Source organism: Neofelis nebulosa, chromosome 12 (genome assembly GCF_028018385.1).
Source record: "Neofelis nebulosa isolate mNeoNeb1 chromosome 12, mNeoNeb1.pri, whole genome shotgun sequence".
Classification (NCBI taxonomy): Eukaryota; Metazoa; Chordata; class Mammalia; order Carnivora; family Felidae; genus Neofelis; species Neofelis nebulosa.
The window spans coordinates 84,312,394-84,324,585 of record NC_080793.1 but is presented as its reverse complement, the minus strand read 5'-3'; the positions used below and the strand labels follow the sequence as shown (position 1 = coordinate 84,324,585).

Sequence of the window (12,192 nt, the reverse complement as noted above, 5' to 3'; positions counted from 1 at the left end):
TGGGTGGCTCAGTCGGTCGAGCGTCCAACTCTTGATTTCAGCTCAGGTCATGATCTCATGGTTGGTGGGTTCAAGCCCTGCATCAGGCTCTGCGCTGACAACGTCGAACCTTCTTGCATTCTCTCTCTCCCTCTCTCTCTGCCCCTTCCCTGCTCTCTCTCTTTCTCTCTCTCAAAAAATAAATGAAAGAAAGAAAGAAAGAAAGAAAGAAAGGAAGGAAGGAAGGAAGGAAGGAAGGAAGGAAGGAAGGAAGGAAGGAAGGAAGGAAGAAAAAGAAAGAAAACACTTACTACTTATTAGAAGCAGTGGAGAACAAAACAGATAAGGTCTCTGCTCTCCTGGAGCTTGTGGCTCTCGTGGGCGAAGGCAGATAAGAAGTAAACAAACATTTCAAACACAGTAAATGCAGATTGGGATCGCTACCAAAAGAAAATATAAAGAGCAACGAGAGAGAGGGAGACATGGAAGGCAGCATCTTGGACGGATGGTCAGAGAAGGTCACTTTCTGGAGGTGACGCTAAGTTTGAAAAGCGATGGACGAGAATGTGCTAGGTGTTCAAGGGGAAGAATATACCAGGTCGAAGGAACAAAGAACAAGAGCAAAGGCCCAAAGGCAGGAAAGGACAAAGTGTCTCAGAGGCCTGGAGGGGGAGGCCCATGTGGCCGTAGCATAGTGAACGAGTGTGAGAGGGGGACAGATTCCAGGGGGTGGGTGAGTCGGATCCCCCAGTGCCTTGTGGTCTGTGGTTAGAGTCTTGGTCTCCGTGTGATGGGCACTGGGGAAGGATTGAAAAGAAAGGACGTGACTTGACTTTATTTTTGCAAGATCACTCTGGCTACTGTATAGGGCCTGGATTCTGTGGGCCAGGTAGCAGGTAGGGGGTGGAACCAGGCTTGGATTGTAAAAGCCAGGTAGAAGGACGTGGGGACAGGTCTGGGGTGCTTTTCTGTGCGGCTCTTCCATGAAAACAAAACCAATGATGGGATGACCTCGAGATGTCCACCGAGTTTCTGGTCTTCCGATTAGGGTTGTGTTCACCCTGTGTCCTGCCTTCCCTCACCAGGTTTGACTATGAGGGGCTAGAGCCCAAGGCGACATATTACATCATGAGGGACCTGGAGGCCCTGGTCACAGACAAGTCCTTCATCGGCCAGCAGTTTGCCGTGGGGAACCACGTCTACAGCGTGGCAAAGACAGACTGCTTTGAATACGTGGACCCCGTGGATGGCACCGTGACCAAGAAACAGGTACTTGGCAGCAAATTACCAGAACAAGCAAAGCCAGGAGCCAAAGTGTCCTCTAGCTGGAGAGGTCTTTGGGAATCATCTACTCTGAGTGCTTTTTGATACATACGAGAGCCCTGCAACCTTGGTGAAGGTTACCTACCTGGTCAGTGGCAGAGGGCACAGTAGCACATAGGGCCTTGACTGTCTGTCCAGGGCTCGTTCTACTCGTAACTGACAGACCAATACCACACATAGATACAGACCCAATATTTCCTTGGGAAATGCTTGCAGCCCGCTGGCTGTCCGTCTGGTGGCCATCAGAGATTCAGAAACGTTTCCAAGAGCAAAATACCCCTTTTCCCCGGGGCTCCCAAGTGCAGGGATGTTTCACCTTTTATTACCGTATGTCATTAAAAGCAGTAGGAGCTTAGCCCGATGGGTTCCTAGGGGAAGAAACAGTTGGAAAATATGCCCCACAGAGTCCAAAAGGAAGATTTGTGGTTGAGAATTACTACAAAAGATAAACTGACAAAATCAACAGCTTCTATTCCGGTCTCATCTTTGTGGATTGTGTAAGAGAAGGTGACCGCTCTTACAATCATTTTTTCTCCTAGGCTTTGTTTATTTCTTGGCTAGGGCAAAAACTGACCACTCTGGGTGCACATTTTAACATGTACAGCTCAGATAAGACACCGAGCGATGTTAAGAAAAGTTCTGCTCTAAAATCCCAAATTCTTATCTTCTTCATTCTTCTTCATTGTTATTCTTCAGTAAGTACAGACAACAAAATAAACCAGCAGCTATAGGGTTTGAGGGACTGGATATACTGGTAGTTACTGATATTTTTATTTTGACGAATAGTTCGCACATCGTCCTTGTCCTGAGGTCCCCGACTTGCAGATGTTCCAAAGCCTGATGCTCCCCTGTTACTTTCTTGGTATTCTCCCTCTGGTCTGCTGAGTTTCATGGTGATCTTTCGTCTCTATTAAAATGTGATCAGTTTTCTATTCTAGAAGGCCTTCTGAGGCTGGACAAATTGTTTGCAGTTTTACTTTGGAAAGGTCTAGGGTAGTGAAGATAGGAGTGGTCAAGAAGTTGGAAGACCCAGAATCAAATCCTATCGCTATAGGATACAGGACTTCTGGAAAGTTCCTTGATTTCTTTGAGCCACAGTCTCCCCCTCATCTGTAAAATATCTGTCTCACAGAGCTGTTTTAGAAACGTGATGGAAGTGGAGTGCCTGGGTGGCTCAGTCGGTTAAGCATCTGACTCTCAGTCTCGGCTCAGGTCATGATCTCACGTTCTGTGAGTTCGAGCCCACATCGGGCTCCGTGCTGATGGTGCAGAGCCTGCTTGGGATTCTGTCTCTCCTTCTCTCTGCCTCTCACCTGCTTGTGCACGCTTGCCCTCTCTCTCAAAATAAAGAAATAAACGTTAAAAAAACGCGATGCAATAAAATACACAAAAGCTCCTAGCTATCCTTTCTACAAGAAGTATACGCTACATTTTTTGTAGTTGTGTTGTGTTTCACACGAGGATGCTTTCTGGTGGACGGGATTGCATCATCTCCAAAATAACATTAATGAATCTCCGGAGATGTGAGGTCAGGAGCTCAGCACATGGGTGGGACCTTGGAGCCTCTAGGTCTCAGATAAATCTTTTCCAGTTTTGTACCATATTTCCTACTTCCATTTTTCAAAGGAACCTCAGAACAAACTTTTCACAAATCCAAGGCTCATGTAGAATTCCAGAGTCGTAAAATATGTGCTTTCTAAATTATTCTTGGGAGGATTTTGTTCCCTGACGAGGAAGGTTCGAAAACTGTTCCCTGAAAGGATTATCTAGGCAACACTAGGTTCTGGACTTAATCTGCTCAGGAGAAGCTTGTCTGTTGAGCTAATTTGTTTTGCTGTTAAATTCACTAACACTCTTCCTTGCTCCTTCGTCCGTGCACATTTGTATCCTTTCCTTCTTGACCCTTTTAACAGTTCCTATCAGGATAATTCCTCAGCTAGATCTCACATGTAGATCTCTCTTTATTCCTTGTCCCCTCCCCTGCAACCCTGAACGCTGGTTTCCATTTTTACTCTGGAACTTTTTTTTTTTCCTTTCCATGCTCTTTCATATTAGCTCAAATGTGGCCGTAAATAGTAAATGCTACCAGGAGCTGCTCTGGGGAGTTTCTCTAGAAACAAAGGAAGGTCGTTGTTCATCTTCCCAGTTTCCAGGACCCCAGTGACTGTTTATCAATTGGTGGCCCTAAGTCACCCTGGAGTTTCTCCGTCGGTCTGCGTTTGGCTCCCTGAGGGTTTTGGGAGACAGTTAACACTCAGCAGCATGACCATTGTCAGTGAGTCACAGATGGTTCTTTTGCACCGCAGTTTGGTCCTATTGGAGCAGAGGAGGAATTCCTGTGTCCTGGGACTGTTGGGAAACTTCCAGCACTGAGGCACACATCTCCGCACTCCTGGAAGTCCGTAGTCCTCTGAGCATTTGATTCCAGGGATGGTTAAGTCTGGGGCACGAGTCATATGACGTTGGTGCAGAATGGCAGTGTCTACTCCTAAAAGATATACTTGAATTTAAATGAACATGTATTATTTTCAAATAGCCGTAATGCACGTGGGGGCATTCAGTCAGCAGATATTTCTTGAGAGCCTACCAAGTGCATAATAATTGTTTTTTTCTTTTTTCACGGAACAGTTTTCGAATATAAATGTAGAACAGCTTTATTGAGATGTAATTTACATCCCAGACAATTCACCCACTTAAAGTACAATTCAGTGGTTCGTAGCAGATTTATAACGTTGTGCGATCATTACGACGGTCCATCTTAGAACATTGTCGTCACCCCCAAAAGAGACTTGTACTCTTTAGCTGTGATCTCCATTTCCAACCCTGACAATCCCCAGCCTCCTTCCTGGGTCTATGGATTTGCCTATTCTGGACATTTTACACAAATGAAATCATACAACACGTAGTCTTTTGTGACTAGCTCCTTTCTCTAAGCAGAACAGGCCATGTGTCAGTATTTCACTCTTACTGACGAATAACGTCCCATTATGGGGCTAGACCACATTTTGTTTATCCACTCGTCAGCTTGCGGACATTTGGGTCATTTCTATTTTTTTGACTGTCATGAATAATGCTGCTGTGAACATTCACGTAAAGCTTTCGTGCAAAGGCTCTCCGTTAACCTGGGCGAAGAGCTAGGAGTGGCATCGCTAGGTCAAATGGTGACTGTAGTTTCACCTTCGAAGAAACAGCCATATGGTCTTCAAAGCAAATTACACTGTTTTACATTCCTGCCAGCCATGTATGCGGGTTCCAACTTCTGCACACTTTGGCCAACTTCTGTTACTATCTTTCTGATTAGAGAACGCTGCAAATTAATCTATCAAATGATGTGCTATTTTAAAATTAAGAGAGAAGAGATCGGATCTCCACATGGACAAACAAATGTTTGCTGTGGGAGGCAGAGGACTGTGGTCTCTCTGGTGTTGGGTCCTGTTGGAGGCAAACAGACATAGACTTGAAGGCTGGCTTTGTCGTTGCCTGCATTTGTGACTTTGGGCATATTGCTTAACTTTGCTTAACTTGTCAGGGCAGGTGGGTGGCATGCTGGTGATAAATATCATATAGGGTCACAGAGAAGGTTGGAGGAGAAAGTCCTGTAAAGCCCCAGGCACAGCAGCTGGTATCCATTTGATATTCAAGAAATATCTGTTGCTTCCCCCTTTCCAGAATCCTCAACTTTGGAGGAAAGGGTGTGAGTGGTGTTCAAGGGTACAGGCTCGAGATCAGAAAGTCTCGGGCATGAATCAGCTCTGCCACGTCCTTGCTGGGTGATTTTGGGAAGTTTCTCAACCTCCCTGTGCCTTTCCTTGTCTGTGAAAATAGGAATCATAACTGTGGCTCCCTCATCCAGCCATGGGGAGAATTAGATCATACACGTAAGGCCCTGACACACAGTAACTACTAATAAACGGTTAACTAAAATAAGTTATGTTCAAAGAGCGTCCTTGGGAAAGAACGACTTTGACATCTTACGAGCCATGTTTGATGAGAAAAGCGGGGAAAAGCACACCGAACAGCGTACGACTTTGCAGGGTGTCGTGTGAAGACATGGGAAGGTCTCTTCAGTTTCTGAGTCATCTGTGAATTGATTCAGTCGCGTTTCTCTGCCTTCCCCAAGTCTCCCCCTCCCCCATCTCTCCCATCCCACTCGGTTTCAGAAAAGAGAAAGTGTTTTACAAACAGCTCTGTCTCCTTTTTGTCCTTGATTTGGGGTCAAAGTCAGGAAACAGACTGTGGGGGGAAAAGAAAAGCCCATTTCACATATATCTCTAGAGATAAAGAAAACATGTTCCTCCGTCCAAAATGAAATTAAAATCCTGTTCTGGTGATAAGCCCTGCCCCCCTATCTGCTTCACTGCTGTGGAAAATGTTCAGGAAAGTCTGTCCTGCCTGTGAGACCGTGTGGAGGCCATTTAAGGAGCAAGAAGGACACCCCCGAAGTATTTAACCCCTGACATGAATTCCCAGGGACCTCACTGGCCTTCCTGTCGCCTGTCAGGTCTCGTGGAATTTACTATGGCTGCCTCCAAGCGGCTGATGTTTTCATGATGTTGGGCACCAAGAGGAAAGTTGATGTGTGTCTTCCATTAAACAGGACCCAAGAGGAACTCTGATTTAGAAATAGCAATTTAACGAGGCATGGTTCAACAACTGTAGTTCATTCTCTCCTGTCCCATGAGGATGTGTCTCTGTTTATTATCAGGTAAAATTGAGTCACATGAATGAGTAATAATGCCTTCTTCAAATATGAGTGGGAAAAACAAGCCAGTAGCTCCTATGAGAGTAGGGGGTTCAATCCAGTGGCCGACTAACTTAAGAGGCTCCCACTGTATTTAAGAGGCATATAGTTGGGAGAAGGGAAGAGTTGAGGGAAGGGCAGGTACCTCCCTAAGGCTTGACAGGTGGCCCACTCTTTCCTCAAGGATGAGTTCATTGTACAAACATCAAGATTTTCCATGGTGCTAGGCACTCTCTCTTTTCCTCACCTATCGCCACCCCAAGCAACATCGTTAGTACCCAGGTTACCTCTTACCTTTATCCTCCCCCACATCTGCCTTCTAGCCAAAATCTTCTGGAGTCACCACTCAGTGCCCCCATCATTACAACACTCTCCCAGCTGTGATAGAAGGAATACCCCCGATCCTGGTAGCGTCAAAGGACAACATGACAGAGGGTACCAGCACTGAGTGACAGCATATTGCCACTGGGGTGGACATCAGTTCAGAACCACGCCCTGTATTGTGAAAATTAACTTTGAAGAGAGAAACCTCAACACCAGGAGCGGAATTTGAGGAACCAAGTCTCTCTTTGTCACCCATCCCACGCCTGTATTTCCATTTAACCAGATCAAAACTCATGAAATTCCACCAGTGCTGAAGTCATTTAGAAGTCACAGTTCAGCCGATACTTAAAAACCTGATGTAAATCAAAGCATACCGGTTAGCTGATGTGGAAAACCAAATCCAATCTGATTATGTCAGGCTAACGCCGAGCTTATTAATCCCCCTTCGAGTTGTGCAGGCTGAGTGGAAGCATTTTGATGTTGTCCTCAACCTGGAAAAAAAAAAGAACCATTTGAAATTAGTTCAGAGAAAAAGTACACTTTGAAGCTTGCTTGCAGAGTCAACTTGCTTTTAGAGGTGTTATCTTAATGTGCAGGAAGGTGTCTTCACTTTATCCTCTCAGTATTTAGAAATAATGAAGGAAGTAAATTGGCAGTCTTGAAATCACATTTTGGTCGGGCATTTAGTGCTTTAATATATACTGTGGTGCTAAGAACCCCTGGCCAACAGGTAGAGAGAAGTTTACCAAGCGCATATTTCTGGAGGCATCCTATGAAGGGAACTGAAAAGTGCCATCTGGAGAATATGGGGGCCAGGACTGAGTTCTCTATTTAAAAAAAAATTTTTGTTTAACATTTATTCATTTTTGAGAGACAGAGAGAGACAGAGCATGAGCGGGGAAGGGGCAGAGAGAGAGGGAGACACAGAATCTGAAACAGGCTCCAGGCTCTGAGCTGTTGGCACAGAGCCCGACGCGGGGCTCGAACTTACGAACTGCGAGATCCTGACCTGAGCCGAAGTCGGACGCTCAACCGACTGAGCCACCCAGGCGCCCCTGAGTTCTCTATTTAGAGTTAACTGGTCAACCTTCAACTTTCATCCCATCCTCATCAATGAACCAACTGAGAGGCTGTCGTGAACAGCTTATCTCTGTCCTATGCCACTTGCTGGAGTGAGGTTCGTGCATCCAGAAGTAGAATTTAAGAAATCATTTCAGCCATGCTGGTTACCCCACCTATAGGATTTAGTTGAATCTGAAAGTTAGTACTTACAAATAGTCCTTCTCTGTTGAGCAACAGAAATATTTAGGAAGTGAGGTGTTGTCATTACATGTATCCTGTGATTACATCTGGGTTAAAAAATCCTTTTTTCGTTGCCAGTTGTGATTTTGGGAAAAAAAATCTGCATAATAAATATCCATCCCTTTCCTGCTTTAGTACGATACAGTGAAGATTGTTGAAGTGTGATTCATTCGTGTCTTCATCTATTCATTGAATGTTTACCAAACACCTGCTACATGCCGGGCAGCTTGCTGGGGCGTTAAAGATCCACCAGCCTGGGTGGCTCAGTCGGTTGAGCGGCCGACTTCGGCTCAGGTCATGATCTCGCGGTCCGTGAGTTCGAGCCCCGCGTCGGGCTCTGTGCTGACAGCCCGGAGCCTGGAGCCTGTTTCGGATTCTGTGTCTCCCTCTCTCTGACCCTCCCCCGTTCATGCTCTGTCTCTCTCTGTCTCAAAAATAAATAAACGTTAAAGATCCACCAGCATACCGGACAGTCTAGCAGGAGAGACAAACTGACATGCGCTTTGTAATCACTATAGAGTTTATTGAAAGGTATTACAGGGAAAGCGCTTACTTGGGAGTGCATCGTAGGCGGTACTCAAGTAGGGGCTCTGGGGAGGTGATAGTTAAGTTTTGCCCTGAAGAATGAGTGGGAGCCGGCCCACGGAAGACCATCTTGACAGACTAAATGCCTTTCTTTAAACTAATGTCGTTATACCATTGTTTGGCTTTCCAGATAAAGAACTGGGATTTCCTATAGGTCATAGCATTCTCAGCGGGGTGGCACAATATTTTTATTCTCAGTGTCCGTGCGCATTCTACAACGCTGCAGTTTTGTTAAATAAAGACACTTGGGCCTTCTGGTAGGACACCTTGAGAACCATGGGTTAAAAATATTTTTTAAGTGTTTATTTATTTGAGAGAGAGAGAGAGGTGAGCAGGCGAAGGACAGAGTGAGAGGAAAGGGAGGGAGAGGATCCCAAGCAGGCTCTGCACTGTGCACACAGAGCCTATTCGGAGGCTCAAACTCATGAACCATGAAATCATGACCTAAGCTGAAATCAGGAGTTGGGTGCTTAACTGACTGAGCCACCCAGGTGCCCTCCCCATTTTTTTAAATGATTTTTTCAGTTGCTTTTCCTGTGGTTTTGCCTATTTGCCTTCCAAAGACCAAACACATATTCATTACTTTATAAGGACTTGTTGGCTAGTTTGAAAATAGGAAGAGGGAGACACTTTCTGGCTCATTCTAAAGTTCTTACTGCTTTGCTTCTGATTCATTGGAGTTTTATTATAATGAAGTACCTTCTCCTGACAGAAGCTGATTGCTTTAGGACTATCTTCTAAAATGCTGATAGAATCCCACTAAGATGTATGATAAGAATCCAAGCATTCTGGAATGAATAACATCACAGTTACTTCCTACTGAAATACCAATGTCTGTTTGTAGTCACGAGGGTGACTGTCACCGGGAAACATAATTATCAAAGGAAAAAACTGCAGACTGTCACAGGAACTCAGGGAGGAAGCGACCCCTGTTGTCTGGGTAAAGTATGTCTGATTCCAAAATATCCCAGAACTGGGGCTGGTGTTGAGTGAACAGGGATCAGCAGCCATTTTGGCCAAAGACATGGGGAAATGGGATATGTGTGACCTAGTTCCATTGTTCCAAATTTGATGGTTGGAATCTGGATAACTTTTAAGTCCTCACTCTCCAAGAAGCCCTCTCATCACCTAATGTGTTTTTTTCCGGGTGTGTGTTTTAAAAGCGCACCTACAAAGTCATTTGACCTTGGTTTCCCCCAAAATAGTTATTTGCAATGATTGGTCTCAACGCGTGCTGGTTGGTTGTGGAAAGGCTAGGTGAGAATTCCTCTAAAAGTAGGGCAGGTGGGTATGGCTGTGCAGTGAGTGCACTGCACAAAGGCACTCAGCCTAATGGGGGAGGAGAAGCCAAAGTCTAGGCCAGCCAAGAAGAAAGATGCTTTTCTATAAATTGTCTTCCTGTTTGCAATTTATATAAGGGCGCGGTGTGGACCAGCTGCTGCCCTGCTCAACCACTTTTGAACTCATGCTTGCATCTAACTCTATGACTTAAACAAAGAAAAATGGGTCATTCTAGTTAATTTTTTTCACGGAGAGCTATGTCTGTCCCATCCAAATCTTCTGCTTTATAAGCTGCCTGCTTTCTTCTACAAAATGTGGTTCAGATGTTTCACAGGAGTATTTTCACCTTGAAGCCTTCCAGATAAGTCCCTGGGATTTCCTGTGGGAGGTAACATCTGAGTGAGGCTCCGAGTCTCGCTCTTCCACGCCTGTTTTATCTCGGGGTTCACAGGCCTGGTGTGGCCAACTGACTGTGTATATGTGACGTTGTATTAGATTGCAGGGCCATATGCTGTTTCCCCCTGGAATTCATCCTAAGGCACTACTCGACTTCCAAATCACTGGTGGTAATGGACAGTTCCTCCTTCCCCGCCTGGCTGCAACATGTCTTAGATTCTCCAAGCACACATCTGGCAGCTCTGCGTGTGTTTAGCAACTCGCAGATTTCCCTGCGTTGATTTACACGAGGGCTTCAAAACAAAAAACAAACCCAACATGTACGCAGCCAACATGTTTCGGATACCTGCTCTGCTTAAGGCTCTGTGCTCATCTGGGGGACCGTACAAAACACATGAGACAGGGTTCAAATAGTTCATGCGAAGCAATGTGGTTCCCCCTAGAGTGACAGGCCTGGGGTCAAAAGACCTCATGCTCTGGCTCCTCGATTGGCTCGCTGTTACCTGAAGCAGTCTTGAACTTCCCCTTTCTTTCCAGTGAAGGGAGGAAGTGGCCTAGATGACTCTGAGGTCCTTCCTTCAGGACCATAATGGTCTCAATTGACCAACATAGGAGGGGCATTTAGTTGTCAGAGAAGCCAGGCCAGTGGGAGTTCTGGAGAAAATAAATGGTAACAGATCCGTGAGCTTAGCAGTGATTGCAGAGAACATGGCACAGTTCTTAAAATAAAATTAATCTTAATTCTGCCTAATTTAAAAATAAATGTGCCATAAACTCTTCCCATTTAGGCTTTATTTGGCAATCTTCTGCAAAATCTGGAAGGTTGGATGGCTTCGAGCACAGTACCATTTTCATTAAAAGCTTAACATAAGAATAGTATTTATAGACTGATTTCTAATTTTCAAAGCACGTTTCGCATATAGTCTCTGATCTGATGCTCACAACAACCCAGTAGGCCTGGCTGTATTGTTTCAACCCTTTTTAGGAAACTGAGACTTACAGAGCGTAAAGTGACTTACTCAAGGGGCGCCTGGATGGCTCAGTCCCTTAAGCGTCTGACTCTTGATTTTGGCTCAGGTCATGATCTCATGGTTTGTGGGTTGGAGCCCCGTGTCAGGCTCTGCCCTGACAGTGTGGAGCCTGCTTGGGATTCTCTGTCTCTCCATCTCTGCCCCTTCCCCATTCATGTGCGTGCTCTCTCTCTCTCTCTCTCTTTCTCTCTCTCTCTCTCAAAATAAATAAACTATAAGAAAAAGTGACTTGCTTAAGACCACCAGCTGAAAAGCCAAGCCAGAATTCCAGCCCTGTTGTTCTCCAGTTGTTATCCCTTTATCATTTCCAAACTGACTTTCTACAAGTGACAAACCAAAGAGGGGCAAATGTGGGGAGAAATTGAAAAGCTCTAGTGATAAATGGAAGCAAATTGGAGGATCTGGGGGTGGAAATACCTGCAAGGGAATGTAGCTCTTTAACCATCTTCCACTGGGACAAAGCTGAGATGGGCAAAGCTTCGTTCTTGTCACCGAGGCTACACCAACAGGCACTCAGTGGGAAGGAAAATGCTAAGCTGGAGCTAAACGTGCCCGTTTGGTACCCCACTCCGTGATTGAGATTGCCTTAGGCCTCACTGATTCCAATGCGCAGCAAATTTTGCAGTTAATGGACTTAGGATTTGTCTTGTGCCACACAAGTGGGGACAGGAACCCACCATGATTCAACTCCATTGTTTTTAGCCAAAACTGAACTTTGCCTTAAAAATGAAGGATGAGTAGATCCAGCATCATTCACAACGGCCCTTCAAGGTAAACATGTTAACCCCGGTTCTCTGATGGAGAATATAAGTGTGTTTTCATTGGGTCTGTGAGTCCTCCTTAAATGTGGGAGGGGGCATCCCAGGGGTGCTCACTCCAGTTGTCAAACACGCAGTGACATTCATTCGGGTGTTTGCAGAGAGCCTACTGCGTGCCAGGCATTGTCCTGGGCTATGGGGATAAATGGTGTGAACAAGGACCATAAGGCTCACCAGCTGACGAAGGACCCAAAGACATGTTTCAGCAGTTCCAACACTGTAGGGTTAAGGCTAGAAGTGAGAGGAACTCCTTTTATTCATTTGTGCCGGGCCCTGTTTCTTCAGGAGGATTTGTGGCAGCAAAAACGTACATAATGAAGTTGTTAGGACATAAATAAGAAACAGAAATCAAGACTAGGGAAAATATAAATAAGAGTAGAGAGTCAAGAACAGAAGAAGAGAAATTCATAGT

The 12,192-nt window shown here is 45.3% G+C and overlaps 1 protein-coding gene across 1 annotated transcript in view; it reads left to right on the top strand.

Annotated features, from left to right (window-relative positions):
• Window positions 1-12,192, top strand: part of PGM5 (phosphoglucomutase 5) — a 184,828-nt gene that overhangs the window by 132,441 nt on the left and 40,195 nt on the right. Inside the window, exon 9 of the mRNA XM_058693250.1 lies at window positions 1,065-1,248. Coding sequence (XP_058549233.1) covers window positions 1,065-1,248 — 184 coding nt within the window. The remainder of the gene's footprint in view (window positions 1-1,064; window positions 1,249-12,192) is intronic.